Source organism: Cetorhinus maximus, chromosome 24 (assembly GCF_964194155.1).
Source record: "Cetorhinus maximus chromosome 24, sCetMax3.hap1.1, whole genome shotgun sequence".
Taxonomy (NCBI): domain Eukaryota; kingdom Metazoa; phylum Chordata; class Chondrichthyes; order Lamniformes; family Cetorhinidae; genus Cetorhinus; species Cetorhinus maximus.
In genome coordinates, this window is record NC_135902.1 from 49455312 (window position 1) to 49474916 (window position 19605).

General features: G+C 41.1%; 1 protein-coding gene across 4 annotated transcripts in view; it reads right to left on the minus strand.

The window, feature by feature from the left end:
• Positions 1-19605, minus strand: part of smurf2 (SMAD specific E3 ubiquitin protein ligase 2) — a 218273-nt gene that overhangs the window by 126390 nt on the left and 72278 nt on the right. For 3 of the 4 annotated variants that reach the window (XM_078571230.1, XM_078571229.1, XM_078571232.1), the window contains exon 2: positions 6979-7245. The exons of the other annotated variant lie outside the window; for it this stretch is intronic. In XM_078571230.1, coding sequence (XP_078427356.1) covers positions 6979-7245 — 267 coding nt within the window. The remainder of the gene's footprint in view (positions 1-6978; positions 7246-19605) is intronic. 4 annotated transcript variants of the gene reach the window in all.

Here is a 19605-nt window from a genome sequence, read left to right on the forward strand (position 1 = left end):
AGAGAAGTGGAAATGTGATGAAATTTATACTGTTTAAGGAGGGTGGAGCAGGTGAAGCTGGATAGAAGGCCAGCGATAGGTGGGGGCAAAGGAGAGATTGACAAAGATGTCATGAACAAAAGGGCAAAGGGGGTGTTAATGGTAGTGGCAGTGGCATTTATGTGAGAAAGCAGAATGTGATAATAGCAGGACAAGCATAAGCACTATGAAAAGAACAACATGAACAAGTGACAGGTGGCCCTTGTGGGGGTGCGGTGGGGGGGAGGGGACAGTGCTGGGGAAAAAAGATTGAAAATAGGATAAAAGGTGGGGATAAAACAATGAATGAATAAAAATGAAAATAAACAGAAGTAAAAATAAGTGGATAAAAAATAAAAATTGACCAAAAAATGAATATGGAAAAGGGGGGTTGAGGTTGGAGGTGAGAGTTAATGGTCTGAAGTTGTTGAACTCAATTTCAAGACCGGAAGGCTGTAAAGTGCCTAATCGGAAGATGAGGTGCTGTTCCTGCAGTTTGCGTTGGGCTTCAGTGGAACACTGCAGTAGGCCAAGGATGGACATGTGGGCATGAGAGCGGGATGGTGTGTTGAAATGGCAAGCGACAGGAAGGTCTGGGTTATACTGACGGACAGACCAAAGGTGTTCCACAAAGCGGTCACCCAGTCTGCGTTTGGTCTCTCCAATGTAGAGGAGACCGCATTGGGAGCAGTGATGTTGTTAGACCTGCTGAGTTTTTCCAGTATTTTCTGTTTTTGTTTCAGATTTCCAGCATCCGCAGTATTTGGATTTTATCTTTTGTACTAGCACTTTGTCTGCCTAAATTTGTTTCTCTCATAGGCCAGGGCGTGGCAAAGTTCTCCCATGTTTACGCTTGCACTTTAGACATGGCCTTCGAAGAGATTGGTTGTGAAATTAAATGTGGCATTTATGCACATTCATGATTCAGACTGGTTTAGTCTGTAGGCACAAATGAAGAGTAACACACTTAAGCCTCGCTAACATTACCTAATCTTCAAGATAAGACGAGATTAAGTTCATCAGCATATTGAATTAGTAGTAGCATCAGCTTCCCCGATATTCATTTGTTTAACACTAGTGTGTCACTGTCAGTGCTGCGTTATCTGATCTCATCGGAGACTCTAGAAGGAATACTACAATTGATCCTAGCACACCTAGCACGCAGAGTGGGTGAGGAATTCATTTAGGATTCCCTCTTCTGATTATTAAAGCACTGCTAGAAATGTACAATGGCGATGACTCAGGACAAAATCAAGCTCAGCCACCATGTTGCCAATCAATTTCAAGGTTCACTCATCAAAAAACATGGGAAGTTGCATAATTTCTAAGCAAAGGTACCTATAGTAAGAATTCAACGTCTTCTGGGGAAGACATCATTGCACAAGAGCAGCCACTGCTCGTGACTGGCAAATTGCTGGCAATTATATTTTGCAAGTTTACACCCTCCTGTAAACTTAGTTAGGTCGTTCCACCACCCACTCTTTTCACTTAGAACCTTACAAGCTCACAGATGTCTGCACTAGATTGAAACCATCCAGTTAGCTGTCTATGTTAGATCTATTGCCCTCCAAGCCAAACCTCACCTTTCCCCCACATGAAATCACTCTATCGTAGCTGTGAAACTGCGTCACTCTCGAGTCTCACCATCTTACGTAGTGCTCTTCCTTGACCCCTCTTGCCCATGAGACCCATCTCTGATTCTCCAGAGACCATTCTAAGTTGTCAACCATTCAACATCCCTTGTTGTCCCCATCTTAACTGGCAACGCAAATTGTTCCTTTTGCTTGGAGACTGTCTCTGTCCTTAAAAAGAAATTCATCCTCAACCCTTCTGTCCTTGAAAACTACTGCCTCATCTTCAATCATTTCCCTTTACAAAGATACTGAATTTTGCTACCTCCCAAATCCATGCCCACCTTTCCTGTAATTACATGTTTGATTTTCTCTAATCAGCTTTCCACCGCTGCCACAGCATCAACTAAGTTTGCACATGATATCCTCTGTGACTATGACAATGGCACATTACCCTTCCTCAGTCTCTCTGCAGTCTTTGGCACAGTAAACCATACCATCTTGCAACAATTATTTTCTTAAGAGTCGTCCATTTCTGTAGGACCGTCCTCACTTGGTTCCACTCTTACTGATGCAGTTGCACAGACAGCATCTCCAGCAAAGGATTTCCTTCCCATCCCAAGGATCTGAAGACTATGGAGGATCAACCCTTGGTCCCTTCACTTCCTGCTGCCCTTGGTGACATTATCCAAAGACATAGGCTCAGCTACTTATGACAACATACAGTTTTGGCTCTCTAGCACTTCTCTTTACTACTTCACCTGCTTTTCATTGTCAGACTTGTCCAACATCCAGTCTTAAATGTACTTCCACCTCCCACCAAACAGTAGGAACCCATCGCCTTTGACCTCCATCACAAACTCTCTTCTCATCATCAGCCGCATCCCCATTCCCAACCACCATATCAGATTGAACCAGATTGTTCGCAGCCTTGAAATCTTATTCAAGCCTGAACTGAACTTCCAACTCTATAACCTCTCCATCATAAAAACCATCTACTTCAACCTCCGCAACATGGCCTGTCTCTGTTGCTATTTCAGTCCATCTGCCGCTGAAACTCTCATTCATGCCGATGTCACCTCTAGATGCAACTATTTGTCAGCCTCCATTCTTACCTCATCCAAGATAATGTTGCCTGTATTCTATTCTACAAGTCCTGTCCACTAACCTGTAATGAAGAGACAGGGAACCAGGAGTCAAGTTTAAAATTTTCATCCTCGTCTTTAAACTCATGTCTTGACCTTTGTTTCTCTTTGATACTTTCTCCAGCCCTACAGCTGTAAACCCCACATTGAGCCCCAAACTTTGCTTTCCTGTGACTCTGGCCTCTTAAGTATTCCTCCACTCCATTCACTCCACCAATTTACAGCAGTGCTTCCAATCACCTAGACACACACTCTAAAATACCCTGCCGAAAACACTCCACCTCACCACCTCCCTGCCTTCCTTTAAGACCCTCTTTAAATCTCAAACATTTGACTACTCTTTAGAGGTCATCCTTCACAACATGCCTGCATTTTCTTCATATTTTGCCCTTCTGAAATATCTTGAGATTTGTTTACATTGAACTGTTTTGGCTCTGTTCAGTTATTAGATCACAGAATCACTTCGGCCCATCGAGTCTGCACCGACACGTGAGAAACACCTAACCTACCTACCTAATCCCATTTACCAGCACTTGGCCCATAGCCTTGAATGTTATGACGTACCAAGTGTTCATCCAGGTACTTTTTAAAGGATGTGAGGCAACCAGCCTCCACCACCCTCCCAGGCAGTGCATTCCAGACCGTCACCACCCTCTGGGTAAAAAAGTTTTTCCTCACATGCCCCCTAAACGTCCCACCCCTCACCTTGAACTTATGCCCTCTTGTGACTGACCCTTCAACGAAGGGGAACAGCTGCTCCCTATCCACCTTGTCCATGCCCCTCATAATCTTGTACACCTCGATCAGGTCGCCCCTCAATCTTCTCTGCTCCAATGAAAATAACCCAAGTCTATCCAACCTCTCTTCATAACTTAAATGTTTAATCCCAGGCAACATCCTGGTGAATCTCCTCTGCACCCCCTCTAGTGCAATCACATCCTTCCTATAGTGTGGCTACCAAAGCTGCACACAGTACTCCAGTTGTGGCCTCACCAAGGTTCTATACAACTCCAACATGACCTCCCTACTTTTGTAATCTATGCCTCAATTGATAAAGGCAAGGGTCCTATATGCCTTTTTCACCACCCCACTAACATGCCTCTCTGCCTTCAGAGATCTTTGGACACACACGCCAAGGTCCCTTTGTTCTTCAGAACTTCCTAGTGTCATGCCATTCATTGAATATTTCCTTGTCAAATTACTCCTTCCAAAGTGTATGACCTTTCACTTATCAGGGTTAAATTCCATCTGCCACTTATCTGCCCATTTGACCATCCCGTCTATATCTTCCTGTAGCCCAAGACACTCAACTTTACTGTTAACCACCCGGCCAATCTTTGTGTCATCTGCAAACTTACTAATCCTACCCCCCACATAGTCATCTGTGTCGTTTATGTAAATGACAAATAATAGGGGGCCGAGCACAGATCCCTGTGGTACGCCACTGGACACTGGCTTCCATTCACTAAAGCATCCTTCTGTCATCACCCTCTGCCTCCTACAACTAAGCCAATTTTGAATCCACCTTATCAAATTACCCTATATCCCATGTGCATTTGCCTTCTTTATAAGTCTCCCATGTGGGACTTTGTCAAAGGCTTTGTTGAAATCCATATAAACTACATCAACTGCACTACCCTCATCTACACACCTGGTCACCTCCTCAAAAAATTCAATCAAATTTGTTAGGCATGACCTCCCTCTGACATAGACATGCTGACAATCCCTGATCAAACCTTGCCTCTCCAAGTGGAGATAGATACTCTCCTTCAGAACTTGCTCCAATAGTTTCCCTACCAATGACGTGAGACTCACTGGCCTGTAGTTCCCTGGCTTATCTCTACAACCCTTCTTAAATAGAGGAACCACATTAGCTGTTCTCCAGTCCTCTGGCACCTCCCCCGTGGCCAGAGAGGAATTAAAAATTTGGGTCAGAGCCCCTGCGATCTCCTCTCTTGCCTCCCTCAGCGGTCTGGGACACAAATCATCCGGACCTGGATATCTGTCCACTTTTAAGCCTGCAAACACCTCCATTACCATGTCACTCCCTATATCAATTTGCTTAAGAATCTCGCAGTCTCTCTGCCCGAGTTCGATACCTTCATCCTTATTCTCTTGGGTGAAGACGGATGTGAAGTATTCATTCAACACTCTAGCGATGTCCTCTGGCTCCACCCATAGATTGCCCCCTTGGTCCCTAATGGGCCCTACTCTTTCCCTGGTTATCCTCTTCCCATTGAAATACTTATAGAATATCTTGGGATTTTCCCTACTTTTACCAGCCAGAGCTTTCTCATTTCCCCTCTTTGCTCTCCTAATTGCTTTCTTAAGCTCCACCCTACACTTTCTGTACTCCACTAATGCCTCTGCTGATTTGCTTCCCTTGTGCCTGCTAAAAGCCTCTTTTTTCCTTCTCATCGTAACCTGAATACCTCTGGTCATCCATGGTTCTCTGGGCTAGTTACTCCTTCCTATCACACTAGACGGAACATGTTGAGCCTGTACCCTCCCCATTTCTTTTTTGAACACCCCCACTGTTCCTCTGTAGATTTCCCCACAAGTAACTGTTCCTAGTCTACCTTGGCCAGATCCTGCCTTATTTTACTAAAATCCACTCTCCCCCAATCCAAAACATTTTTTTGCAACTTGTTGATTTCTTTGTCCATAACAAACTTAAACTGTACCATGTTGTGGTCGCTATCGCTAAAATGTTCGCCCACCATCACCTCAACCACCTGTCCGGCTTCATTCCCCAGAATTAGGTCCAGCACTGCGCCGTCCCTTGTTGGACCCTCTACATATTGACCTAAAAAGTTGTCCTGTACACATTTCAAGAAATCTACTCCATCGAAGCCCTTAACACTGTGTCTATCCCAATTAATGTTGGGAAAGTTGAAATCACCTAATAATCACCCTATTGTTATTGTTTTTACACACCTCCACAAACTGTGCACATATTTGCTCCTCAATTTCCCGCTGACTATCTGGGGGTCTATAATAAACACCTAACAATGTGGCTGCCCCTTTTTTATTCCTGAGCTCTACCCACAAAGCTTCATTCGATGCCCCCTCCGAGATATCATCTCTCCTTAACTAATAATTCAACGCCTCCTCCTCTTTCGCCTGAAGATTCTATATGTTGAGCTGCCAATCCTGTCCTTCCCTCAACCACGTCTCAGTGATCACAATCTATATCACAATTCCACATGCCAATCCTCACCCTTAACTCATCCATTTTACCTGTAATCTAATTTTCCTCACTCCCATCCACCATAGTTCTGACTACATTATGTAATGATGTGAAAGTTCATTATTTAATACCAAACCATAAACTATGAATAGATTAGACAAAAGCAATGTCAGAAATTAGCAGTTTATTCAGCTCCTTTTGCTGAATCTCAAATTAAGTCTATATTTTCAGCAAAATGTTCATGGTAATGAAGCCCATGAAGGTCCTGGTCTGTGAAAGATTTAACTTTTACTCAGTCTAGATTGACAAATTTCAGAAAAAGCCAAACATGTGTTATATTCTCAAAATAAGGCAGTTAAACATCCTGCTAAATTTTGTGCAAAATGTGCCAGAAGTAAAATTGGAAGCTAAATTTTCATTCAAAAGTCACACATTTCTCATGCAGCAAAATTCTCAATATGGCCAACAACAGTTGATTTAATTAAAATGCCCTTTTGAAGGATACTTGATTAACATTTTGCCAAAATATAGGGGGAAATTTACCACAACCTCTCATTTATTGCCTCCACTCCTGAAGATGTTAATTGACTAAGCGATGGGTGGACTCAAGTAACTCTGCAAAATTCTCGTAAAAGCTTGAAATTTCCAACAATATAGCAACTATACTTTGACAGAATATAGTTCACAGCTATGGTGAAATTACTGATTTCGTATGTCAAATCATGGGAAGGGGTTTAACAGGCCATATACTTCCCATAAGAAGAGATTATCACCCTAATGAACTCCTGCACAAATTCCAGCGCATGTTCAGAGCAGATCCAGGAGAATCATTGAAACAGGCATTTCTTGGCCCACTGCACTCCAGGAATAAGAGCATGAACAAAAGATCACTTTGTCCCATTTTTTCATGTCACATCAACAGGTCACAACTTGGGCGTAAAACTGAACAGCACATTTTATTTTTAATTTATTCACAGGATGTGGGTTTTCACTGGCAAAGCCAGCATTTATTGCCCATCTCTAGCTGCCCCTCAAGCAGGTGGTGGTGAATTACCTTCTTGAACTTCTGTAGTCTGTGTGGTGAAAGCGCTCACATAGTGCGTTAGGTAAGGAGTTCCAGGATTTTGCTCCAACAATAATAGCTGGTCTATATTGAAGTCTGGCTGGTGCGTGACTTGAAGGGGAACTTGAAAGTGGTGGTATTCCCATGTACCTGCTGCTCTTGTCCTTCTAAGTAATAGAGGTTGCAGATCTGGAAGGCGGTATCGAAAAATCCTTGACGAGTTGCTGCAGTCCATCTTGCAGATGGTGCACACTGCAGCTGGAAGTGGAGAAAGTAAATGTTTAAGCTGGTAGGTGGGGTGCCAATCAAGAGAGCTACTTTGTCCTGGATGGTGTTGAATTAAGAGCAGTTGGAGCTGCATCCATCAAGGCAAGTAGACAGTATTCCATCACACTCCTGACTTACGCTTTGTGGATGGTGAAAAGTTTTGCAGAATCCAGACGCATTCCCTGGAGAATACCCAGCCTCTGACTTCTTCTTTTAGTCATAGTATTTATGCGGCCCATCCAATTAAGTTTCTGGTTAATGGTGACCACCCCGCCAGATGTTAATCGTAACATTCTATTATGATGGTGCTTTCTTCAAATGTCAAGAGGAGGCGATTAGACTTTTTCCTGCTGGAGGTGGTCATTGCCTGGCAATTGTGTAGCATGAATATTGCTTGTCACACATCAGCCCAAGCCTGAACGCTGCATTCAGACATGGACTGTTTCATCATCTGCAGTACTACAAATGGAACTGAACCCCATACAATCATCAGTGAACATCCCCACTTCTGATCTTAGGATGAAGGGAAGGTCATTGATGGAGCAGCTAAAGACAACTGGTATCACAAAAACAGCAACACACATTTTTATAAAATCTTTAACGTAGAAAATATAACACTTTACAGAAATAAAGAATAAATAAAAGGCGTAAAAGAACATATACTAGATCATTGTGGGAATGTTGACAGGTGACAGAAATCTTGGTTAATATGGCAGGTTGAAAAGTATTTTTTGAAGGCAGAGAAAGTTGAGGGATGGGTTTAGAGAGTGAATTCCAGATATTACGTCAATAGTGAGGGAAGGGGGAATGCATTTGGTCGGGCAGCGAGAGTACAAGGCTGAAGTAGGTTGAAAAGATAGGGTGGGTGCAAGGTGTTGGAAATTCAATTCATTTAAAAAAAAAACCTTCTTAGAATGTGAGTGACCATGCCAATACCAACATTTATTGCCCATCCCTAGTTGACCTGAAAAGATGATGGGCCTTCTACTTGACCCAACAAATTATTCCATATAGTGTTTGGATACACTAGATTGTTTTGCTAAGCCACTTCAGGGGCAGTTAAGAGTCAACCACAATGGTGTGGGATTGGAATAACATAGGAAAGACTATGTACAACAGGTTTCCTTCCCTGAACGACGTCAATCAATTGGATTTTAACAATAAACAGCAGCTTTTTTGTCACTTTTACTGATAGCTTTTCACTTCCAAATATTTTTTTAAAAAATTAAAATTCTTCAGTGGATTTGAACTCACTTTCTCTAGCCCAGATTTCTGGATTATTGACAACATAACCACGACACTACTGTAACCACACTGAAAATATCTGAAGACAAGGGCAAAATTATAAATTCAATGCATTGGAGGACAGAAAATCAGGGGCAGTGATGAGCAAATGGGATTTAATGCAAGATGGGGTGCTGGGCAAGGAAGGAGTCTTTGGGTGACAAAGCCATTAACTAGGAATTGAGTAACAGTGGGGCAATGGTAGGCCTGAGGCAGGCAACTGGACAAGAAAACATAGTTCCTATCACCACTGGTATCTCATTAGTCACAGATAAGTTTGAAAGAAATTTTGACAACCAACAGGACACAATTAAAAAGAATGTTACATATAACAGTGAGTAAGCTTAAAAGTACTTCATTGGCTGTAAAATTCTTTGGGACATCCGGAGGTCGTGAAAAGTGATATATAAATCCAATCAATCAATCTTTCTTTTATAACAAGCAATTTTAAACTTTGCTTGTATATGGCAAAAATAACAGACTCTCTTCAAATTTTTGTGTAACAGAATTTCCTTTTAACAATTAACACACCATCACATTCATAAAGTGACACTCTGATGACATACTTAATGGCCCACATCTTCAAGGCTCCAGTAAGGTTCTTGGACATTCAGCAGTTCATTAAAAACACAAAAGCCAAAGAAGTTTTGATGTAAAATTTTATCTTTTAATAATAGGATTGCATTGGTATTTGATTAAAATTATTAAAACCTTACTTTATTTTGTGAACTTGGATAACAGCTGCACGCCTTTACTCTATCATATAATCAGACAACTTAAACAAGTCCCAGCTGTGGAAACACAATGATACACTGTACTAACGTGTGTAGTAATAATGAATGGCTGGCTACATTCTAATCTGAATAATGCTCTCAACTGCTCTTATTGCCAGATTCCCCTTCCCTCCTCCAGAGACTGACTGCATTCCAATTACACTTCTGACTGGAATGAAACTGTTTCAGACAAAAACACTAGTCTCCACTCTCCTAACAGCATACAGTAGTACATTATAAGCAGCATATTACTAAGCATTAGAGTTATACATTATGTAGTTGAATAATTAAAGCTTGCAAGAGTTTTAACTGATAAAAAAAACTACCAAAATACCTTTGCAACCTGCTGGATTGTGCACTCAGGAGGAGCACTATTTTAATGGTCTATTTTTAGGAAAAGTTTAAGCAGAAAAGGGCCAGGCATTTGCATGGTTTCTTGATTAACGCTGATGGCTGTTCTTTTAAAAAGAAAAACAGTATGAATGGTATTTTAATTTCAAACACGTCAATTTCAATTAAATCAATCTCTGACAATGTCTGCAATTTTGCAAGTATTTTTCTAAAAATATTAATGTAATTTTTTATGAACGGAATAAAAACTAAAACAAAGTAGTGATTCCCTCCCTTGCCCCTAGCATAAAAAACTATTTCTGCAAACTGTACTAAAGTATTTCACATTGCTGTGTTCAACTGAAAAGTACTGTTGCCCAGTTAAACATCTCAAATACACTTCACAGAGATAGAAGCAATGTTATGTGGCCAGTGGTGTGGTAACAGGGTCTCCAACTCAATACTTTTCTTTGCATAAGCAAAGAATTATTTTTCTTTCCATGGGCTTACACCATCCGACAGTCCAGCCAAGCAGGAAACCTGCTCCTCTGTCTCTGCCAATGTTAGTTACTTTATAGCCAACTGCTTGCAAGTGCGCAAGAGCGGCCCATTTCAATATGTTCTCCTATTTTCCCTCCCTTCCTTTAGGGAAACTCCTGACTTCCATTTGGCACAACTGGTTGATCAGTTATTCAGGATGTCGAGAAACACAAAACTTTCGCCCTGCACCCCAATGCAAAACCGTATCTCCCCAGTTTAGCACTTTAATGCCTAAAAGGCAATAGGTTGAAAGAAAGGTAATCCAATGGAATACAGCATTGGAATATTGACACAGATGTGAGCCACAGCTCTCAATTCCCAAATTCAGTGCACTTCTAACTTAAACTAAACAATTAGGAGATTATGTGCATACAGCCCCACTGCTCCATAGGGCAGGGAGAGAAATATTAGCAAGTCACCCAGAGTTTGTGCGGTTTCTAGCGGTACAGGAAAAGGTTGCATACCTCCTCTTTGGATTGTGATTGGTTATGGCATGGAGGGAACCTCAGTGGTTGTTTTAAATGGCAAACATATTTATAATACACTGCAAAAGTTAAACCACAAATGGACCACAGCAGGCAACGTGCCTAACAAGAGCAGAATTGTCTAGCCTGGCAATTCTAATAACTTAGCCTGTCTTCTCTTATTCCCAAAACCAAAATTATGGGAACATTTCTTTTGAATGAATACATAACTAACAGCAGCAGAAATTTATTAAAAAATTAAAATGACTACAAATATATGAATTCCTAGGCAACAATATACCAATGCTCATCTCGACAAATTTTTGATCTACAAGGGAGTCAAGGGTTATGGAGTTGAGGCCACAAACAAAATCAGCCATTATCTTAATGGCAGAGTAGGCTTAAGGGGCCAAATTGCCCATTCCTGCTTCGATTTCTTATGTTATGTTCACCTTCTACTATCCCAGTGGTAGCATAGTACAAAAATAATGGCATGATAATAATTGACTAATCATTGGAATCAATCTATATCAGACATTACTCCAAATAGATTGGGTTTAAAATTACAAAGGCATTCAGCTTCAAATCTTTTCTGTCTCATAAACTTGAGTGTACTGAAAATTAATGGGGGCAATATATTATAAGAATTCAAAAGTAGACAATATCATGTAATTCCCAAAATACTACTGAAAACTTCAAGGATGCAGAGTGTGTGGGTGTAATAAGTACTTGAAACAATAAATCCCTCCCATCTTCATGTTGCATTTTAAAAACAAATCTAAAAAAAGCTACAGCAGTATTAGCCAGCTCCACAGAGAATTCCACTGACTGCTATCCGTTTGCTGTTGGAAGAATCCTAGGTGTGATTTCTCTGCACAGAGAAATTTTTTCCATGACTTTAATAGATATGTTGGATGCCTGACATTTTACTATTATTACTACAGAGCAGTAAAATGTGTAATCATATAATTTTTTTCCTAACACTGCATTCCTGAGTTCAAGCTAAGGGCTGGTGCATTAGAAAAGGGGACAGAGATTTGTAAACATAGCAAAGCTGAGTGCCCAAAATGTCCCATAGAAAAAGCTCTGACCACATACAGAATGCCATTTAACAGCTTTATATAATTATATAGTCAATTTTTAACATTTAGTGTGTTTGAAGAACCAAGGTTTCTAGTGTTTAGTATATGTCCAATAAAATTGTTTCCTACTGGCCGAGGGCTGGCACTTTCTTTCAACAAAGCAGCTCATTTCTACCATATATACAGGATGAGTTCAGCCATTGTCTACTGCCCTGGAAGATTTTAAACTTGCACTAACTAGAACTGAAAGATGATCTGTTTTCCCCAATTCTGAGCACTTGTTCCCAGTCTAATTACAGTCAGTAAAAAGGCTGCCCTACTCCTTGGGCTACACACTGGCATTGGTTCAGAAGGACAGCAGCAGCATGACTTCCATGTTGTTAGTCTACTCTACCAAAACCTACGATGTCATTAAAAAAAAAGGCCCTAAAATATTCTCCTCCCTTTCACTCCTTCAGGATCATGCATCCAATGTTACCACTAAGCTTCACAGCCATGCAGCAACCTGAAAGTTCCCATACAGGATAAACATAGGACTTAGGAGCAACAATAGGCCATTCAGTCCTTTGAGCCTTCTCCACCATTCATAAGATCATGGCTGCTGGTTGTGACCTGAAGATCAATTTCCTGCCTGCCCTCCATAACTCTTGTCTATCAAAAATCTGTCTAACTCAGCCTTGTACAAATTCAATCACCCGGCCTCCATTGCCCTTTGGAGAAGAGAGTTCCGCAAACAACTCAGGAAAAAAATTCTCCTCACCTCAGTCTTAAAAGGGAGATCTCTTATTTTTCAACTGTGTGCCTAGTTCTAGTCTCGCCCACAAGAGGAAATATCCTCCCGGTATCCACCCTGTCAGGTTCCCTCAGGATCTTATATGTTGCAATAAGGTCACCTCTCAATCTTCTAAGTTCTAATGGGTATAGGCCTAACCTGTTCAACCTTTCTTCATAAGATAAGCCGCTCATCCCAGGAATGAGTCAAGTGAACCTTCTCTGAACTGCTTCTAACACAATTACATCCTTCTTCAAATAAGGAAACCAAAACTGTACACTACTCCAGATTTGGTCTCACCCTGTACAGCTCCAGTGAAACTTCACTACTTTTATATTCCATTCCTTCTGTAATAAATGCCAACATTCCATTTGCCTTCCTAATCATTTGCTGCACCTGCATGCTAACCTTTTGAGATTCTTGTGCTAGGACATCCAGATCCCTCTGAGCTCCGCAATATCGCTCCATTTAAATAGTATACTGCTTTTCTATTATTTCTGCCAAGTGGATAAGTTCATATTTTCCCATATTATACTCCATCTGCCAAACTTTTGTCCATTCACTTAACTTATCTATATCCCTTTGTAGACTCTTTCTTTCCTCTTGACAACTTACTTTCCTACATACCTTGGTGTCATCAGCAAATTTACCGTACATCAGTCCCTTCAACCAAGCCATTGATATAGTTTGTAAATAGTTGAGGATCCAGCAATGATCCCTGTGGCACTCCACTAGTGACAGTTTGCCAGCCCAAAATAGACCCATTTATCCTCACTCTCTTATTAGCTAGCCAATCCTTTATCCATGCTAATATGCTATCCCATACACCATTTGCTCTTTTTTTATGAACTTTTGATATGCCTTTTGAAAATCCAAGTACACCCACATCTACAGGTTCTCCTTTATCCACCTTGCTTGTTACTTCCTCAAAAGAATGCTAATAAATAAGTTAAACATGATTTCCCTTTCACAAAACCATGTAGACTCTGCCCGAAAACAGAATTACCTGGAAAAACTCAGCAGGTCTGGCAGCATCGGCGGAGAAGAAAAGAATTGACATTTCGAGTCCTCATGACCCTTCAGCAGAACTGAGTCTAGTTAGGAGAGGGGTGAAATATAAGCTGGTTTAAGGTGTGTGTGTGTGTGTGTGTGTGTGTGTGTGTGGGGGGGGGGGGCGTAGTTGTAGGGACAAGCAAGCAGTGATAGGAGCAGATAATCCAAAGATGTCACAGACAAAAGAAACAAAGAGGTGTTGAAGGTGGTGATATTATCTAAAATGTGCTAATTAAGAATGGATGGCAGGACACTCAAGGTACAGCTCTAGTGGGGGTGGGGTGGAAAGACTGACAGGGTATTACAGTTATAGATTTAAAAATAATGGAAATAGGTAGGAAAAGAAAAATCTATATAAATTATTGAAAAAAACAAAAGGGAAGTGAAGGGGCAGGTGTTGCATCTTCTACGTGGGCATGGGGAGGTGCCATAGGTGGGGGTTGAGGAGTAGGGAGTGATGGAGGAGTGGACCAGGGTGTCCCAGAGGGAACGATCCCTACAGAATGCCGCCGGGGGGGTGAAGGGAAAATGTGTTTGGTGGTGGCATCATGCTGGAGTAGCGACCGCTTTGCAGAACACCTGCGGTCTGTCCGCAAGAAAGACCCAAACCTCCCTGTCGCTTGCCATTTTAACACTCCACCCTGTTCTCTTGCCCACATGTCTGTCCTTGGCTTGCTGCATTGTTCCAGTGAAGCCCAACGCAAACTGGAGGAACAGCACCTCATCTTCCGACTCGGCACTTTACAGCCTTCCGGACTGAATATTGAATTCAACAACTTTAGATCTTAAACTCCCTCCCCTCATCCCCATCCCCTTTCCGTTTCTTCCCCCTCCCTTTTGTTTTTTTCAATAATTTATATAGATTTTTCTTTTCCCACCTATTTCCATTATTTTTAAATCTATAACTGTAATACCCTGTCAGTCTTTCCACCCCACCCCCACTAGAGCTGTACCTTGAGTGTCCTGCCATCCATTCTTAATTAGCACATTTTCTTAGATAATATCACCACCTTCAACACCTCTTTGTTCCTTTTGTCTGTGACATCTTTGGATTATCTGCTCCTATCACTGCTTGCTTGTCCCTACAACCACCGCCCACCCCCCCAACTTCTCTCCCCCCCACCTTAAACCAGCTTATATTTCACCCCTCTCCTAACTATACTCAGTTCTGCTGAAGGGTCATGAGGACTCGAAACGTCAACTCTTTTCTTCTCCGCCGATGCTGCCAGACCTGCTGAGTTTTTCCAGGTAATTCTGTTTGTGTTTTGGATTTCCAGCATCCACAGCAGTTTTTTGTTTTTGACTCTGCCCGATCCCGATTATGATTTTCTAAGTATCCTGCTATAACCTCCTCAATAATGGATTGAAGCAATTTCTGTATGTCAGATGTTTGACTAAGTGGCCTGTCAGCTCCTGCTTTCTGTCTCCCTCCCTTTATGAATAAAGGTTACATTTGCTATTTTCAAATCCACTTCCAACCTTCTAGAATCTAAGGAATTTTGGAAGATTATAACTAATGCCTCTACCATCTCTTCAAAGGCATTTGAGTACCAATCAATCCTGTAAGCTAACGCACGTGCACTGCCATGCAGAAAAACTTGAAGGCCCCAAACACTTAAATAAATAGGCTGGGCACAAAAAAAATTAGAGGGATGTCATTTGCAACCTGTGCCACACATCATTCTTTGATAAGCAAGGCAAGCTGAAGAGATAAGCACTAAAAGCATAGAGCAGATCAACTCAGCCCAAGACATCCTGACTGGAAAATGGCAGTGAAGCTGCATACTATAAACCCATGTTGCAACATTATGCATGCCACCAGCTCAAAGGTGTGGCAGCAGGGTGGTTGTCGCTGGGCTAGTAATCCAGATGCCTAATCTAGAGTACATAAATTCAAATCCCACCACAGCAACTGGGGAACTTAAATTCAACTAATTAAATAAATCTGGAATAAAATGCTAACATCAGTAAAGGGGACCATGGAACTACCAGATTGTCATTAAAAACTCATTTGGTTCATTAATGACCTCTAGGGAAGGAAATCTGTGATCTTTACCAGGTGTGGTCTATATGCAATGGACCTGGAGTCACAATGTGATTGACCCTTAACTACCCTTTCAAAGAGTCTAGTAAACCAGTCAGTTTTATCTAAGAAGTTTCAGAACCATAAATACTAGCCTTACCCATATCCCATAAATTAAAAATAACATGCCATCAGGTAGTTTTTGGTCCCAGCAAAATATAAAAATACTGATTATCCAGTAGTGCACAAAGTACCAAGTAGGTTAAATGGTATCACAGCCAAAATTCCCCAATCTTGGTACACCACTCTTAATTAAACACCAGAGGCATCTCCAAGGAAAAAAAGTCAGGGGAACTCTCAAATAACCTTGCAGACTGTTATGGGACATTGCACATAGTGTGACATATGGGAAAAGGTCTTATGTATATCCTTTCATCTAGGAAAGGTAACAAAGTATCAAGTTTGACTTAGTGGCAGCACTTCCTCATCAAAGTCATGCTAATGGGTTCAAGTTCTACTCCAAATTGAGCACATAATCTAAGCAGATACTTCAGTGCAGTACCAACAGAATGCTGTGCTATCAGAAGTGCCATTTTTCCTCTTAGGTGGGCATCAAAGATCTCAATACTATTTGAAGGGAAGGAGCGGAGTTTTCCCAGTGTCAACACTTATCCCTGAAGCAGCACCGCCATAACAGATTATTTTGGTCATTTACCCCACTGGTACTTCTGGGGCTCACTGTGCACAAATTGGTTGCTATATTTCCATAAATTACAACACTAACTATACCTAAAAAGCGCTTCAGTGATTATGATGCACTTTGGGATGTCCTGAGGTCATGAAAGGCACTACATATAAATGCACATCCTTTCTTTTTTGCAACACATGGAGATTGTAGGAGTAAGGAGTATAAAACAAATAGTTATAAATATAACATAGCCTGGAATCATGATAAACGGATTAACCTCTTATTCTGAGTTCCAGGTCTCAGCCATGGTATTATGAGCAGGAATGAGTGGAAGCTTTCAGCTGAGAGAACAAGTCATCCCTGGTTGCTCTTGTGAGCCATTAAACATCAACAGAAATTCCTCCACTAGGTTTAGTTATGTCTTATGCTGCTTAGCAATAAATCCATGACATTCCCAGCTGAATTCTGTAATCCCAGAATTTAGATATCCAATGCTATACAATCTGCAGTATGCTTCATGAGGAATACAGGAAATACAGGATAAAGATTTTGTACCAATTTATGTCAAACTTGTCTTTTGTTCCAAGATAAGGAGTGGTTTAAGAAATTATCAAAGAGGCATGCCAGAAGCCTTTGATTAACACACAGCTTTTATACAGGTTTACAAATATAACTTGACATGCTGAAAATGGGGTTGCACACATAACCCATTGCTGACTAATAATGCATATTGATTTAACATTAAACTGCAATTCAGGCTATTAAAGCTGTTACATCACTCCTAATTCTTCGTGAGATTGTTGTCTGCATATAAAGGATAAATGTATAAGTGCACACTCAGCCTTGTTGAAAGCAGCAAGACAATGAGAATACATGGAAACTTTGTTGAAGCATAACAAAATCTTGCATTTATGTAGCATATTTATTGTAATAAACACAGTAGATACTTGGAGGTAAGTCATTAGCATATAACATCTTTGATTTCAGCTGCATTGGTGTAGATTCAACAGTGACCATGATGGAGAAAATATTAGGGGTGGAGGGAAGCAGATACTATTGTAATATAAAAGCAAAACACTGCGGATGCTGGAAATCCAAAACAAAAACACCTGGAAAAACTCAGCAGGTCTGGCAGCATTTGCGGAGAGCAGCACAATTAGCATTTCGAGTCCGAATTCGGACTCGAAACGTTAACTGTGCTCCTCTCCGCAGATGCTGCCAGACCTGCTGAGTTTTTCCAGATACTATTGTGCTCAGTGTAAATCATTTTTCTGCAGCTCAGCAAGTAGCTCAGTGGAGCATAAAGGTGGCTTGGGAGTTAGTAATCTGGGAAAATGGTTGAGGGCTAGATTAGATTTTTTTAAAATTCACACAAAATATTTGACGATTTCAAGAACACTGCGCTATTATAGTACGTGGGAAAACCATCTTTACCTTTAGAGATAGAAAGAATAAATGCAAATGAAAATCTTCTGTGCCTGTCACTCGAGAACTGTGGACTTGTTAAAAAATATTTTACATTTTTAATACAACAGCACCCACTAATCCAAACTAGAGCTGGTTAATTAAACGAGATGCTGATGGCATTTGAGGAGGAGCATTGTGAGCAACCATTCATGTTGGAAAGAAGAAGAGTCATTTAAATACAACATCCAAGTTTAATAGTTAGCAGTGGAAGCAGCAACTGAAATATGGGGTCAGATTAGGAAAAGATTTGCCACTTAGTATTGCAACCCTGGAAGAGTAGAGTAGAATTGTGTTCTATCCTCCAGCAGCACTCTTCTGCCAATTTAGCCAACTAACAAGCTGTGTCATAGTCCCTGCTACACACTTCAGGATTTTCTATCTGGAGGACTTCGTTTGCCATGCAATCAGTTCTGGTGGACTAATGTTAAATGCTGATTTCAGAAGGAATTTTATAGATATAAAAAGGTTGACATTGACAGCTGACATACATTTTTACATAGTCTACAAAATAAACTAATCAAGCTGGCACGTGTCTGCCCCAACATTGAAAAAATACACTTCGCACAAAGTTAAACACCCTTAGTTGAATTACAGATCTGCTTGAACAGTCAGCATTTGGTTTAGTGACGTTCTATACGGCTGCAGAAACCCATCTTAAAAGGACTTATTTTATACTGCATAGCTATTTTTCAGCCTGGAGAAAGGTTGAGAGTGGAGTTTCCCAGAGGTCAGTGTTGGGGCCGCTACTCTGTCTGATATCTATTAATTACCTAGGCCATGGTGGATAGGGTACAATATCAAAGTTTGCAGTTGATACAAAACTTGGAAGCATTGTGAACTGTGAGAGGAATGATGCAGAACTTCAAAAAGGACATAGACAAGTTGGTGGACAAGTGATGGATGAAATTCAAAGCAGAGAAATTAAGTGATTCTTTGGTAGGATAAACATGGAGAGACAATATAAAATAAAGGGTACAAGTCTAAAGAGGGTGCAGAAGCAGAGGGATCTGGGTGTATATGTGCATAAATCATTAATAGTAGTAGGACAGGTTGAGAGAGCGTTTAATAAAGCATACAGTATCCTAGGCTTTATTAATTGGGGCATAGAGTACAAAAGCACGGAGGTTATGTTGAACTTGTATAAGACAGTAGTTCGGCCTCAGCTGGTGTACTGCATCCAGATCTGGATGCCGCACTTTAGGAAAGATATGAAGGCATTGGAGAGAGTGCAGAAAGGGTTCACGACAATCAGTCCAGGGATGAGGAATTTCAGTTACAAAGATAGAAAGGCGAAACTGGGCCTGTTTCCTTGAAGAGAAGGCAGAGGAGAATTGATAGAGGCTGAGATAGACAGATTTTTAATCAGTAAGGGAATCAAGGGTTATGGGGAAAAGGCAGGAAAGTGGAGTTGAGGATCATCAGATCAGCCATGATCTCATTGAATGGCAGAGCAGACTCAATGGGCCAAATGGCCTACTTCTGCTCCCACGTTCAAAGTATTCAAAATTGCAAGGGGTATTGAGTGGATAGGAAGAAACTGATCCCACTCGTGAAAGGATCAAGAACGAGAGGGCACAGATTTAAAGTAATTGGCAAAAAGCAAAGGCAACTTGAGAAAAAACTTTTTCACACTAAGTGGCTAAGGAATGAATTGCACTGCCCGAGAGTGCAGTGGAGGTAACTTCTATCACAGTATTCAAAGGGGAATTGGAGTCTAATGTGAAAAGGAAGAATGTGCAGGGTTACAGGGAGAAGGTGGGGGAATGGCACTGGTGAATTGCTTATTCGGACAGTGGTGCAGACACGATGAGTCGAATGGTCTCTTGCACTGTAACAAATCTGCAATTCTAGTTTGAACAGAATCAGATCCCCCTC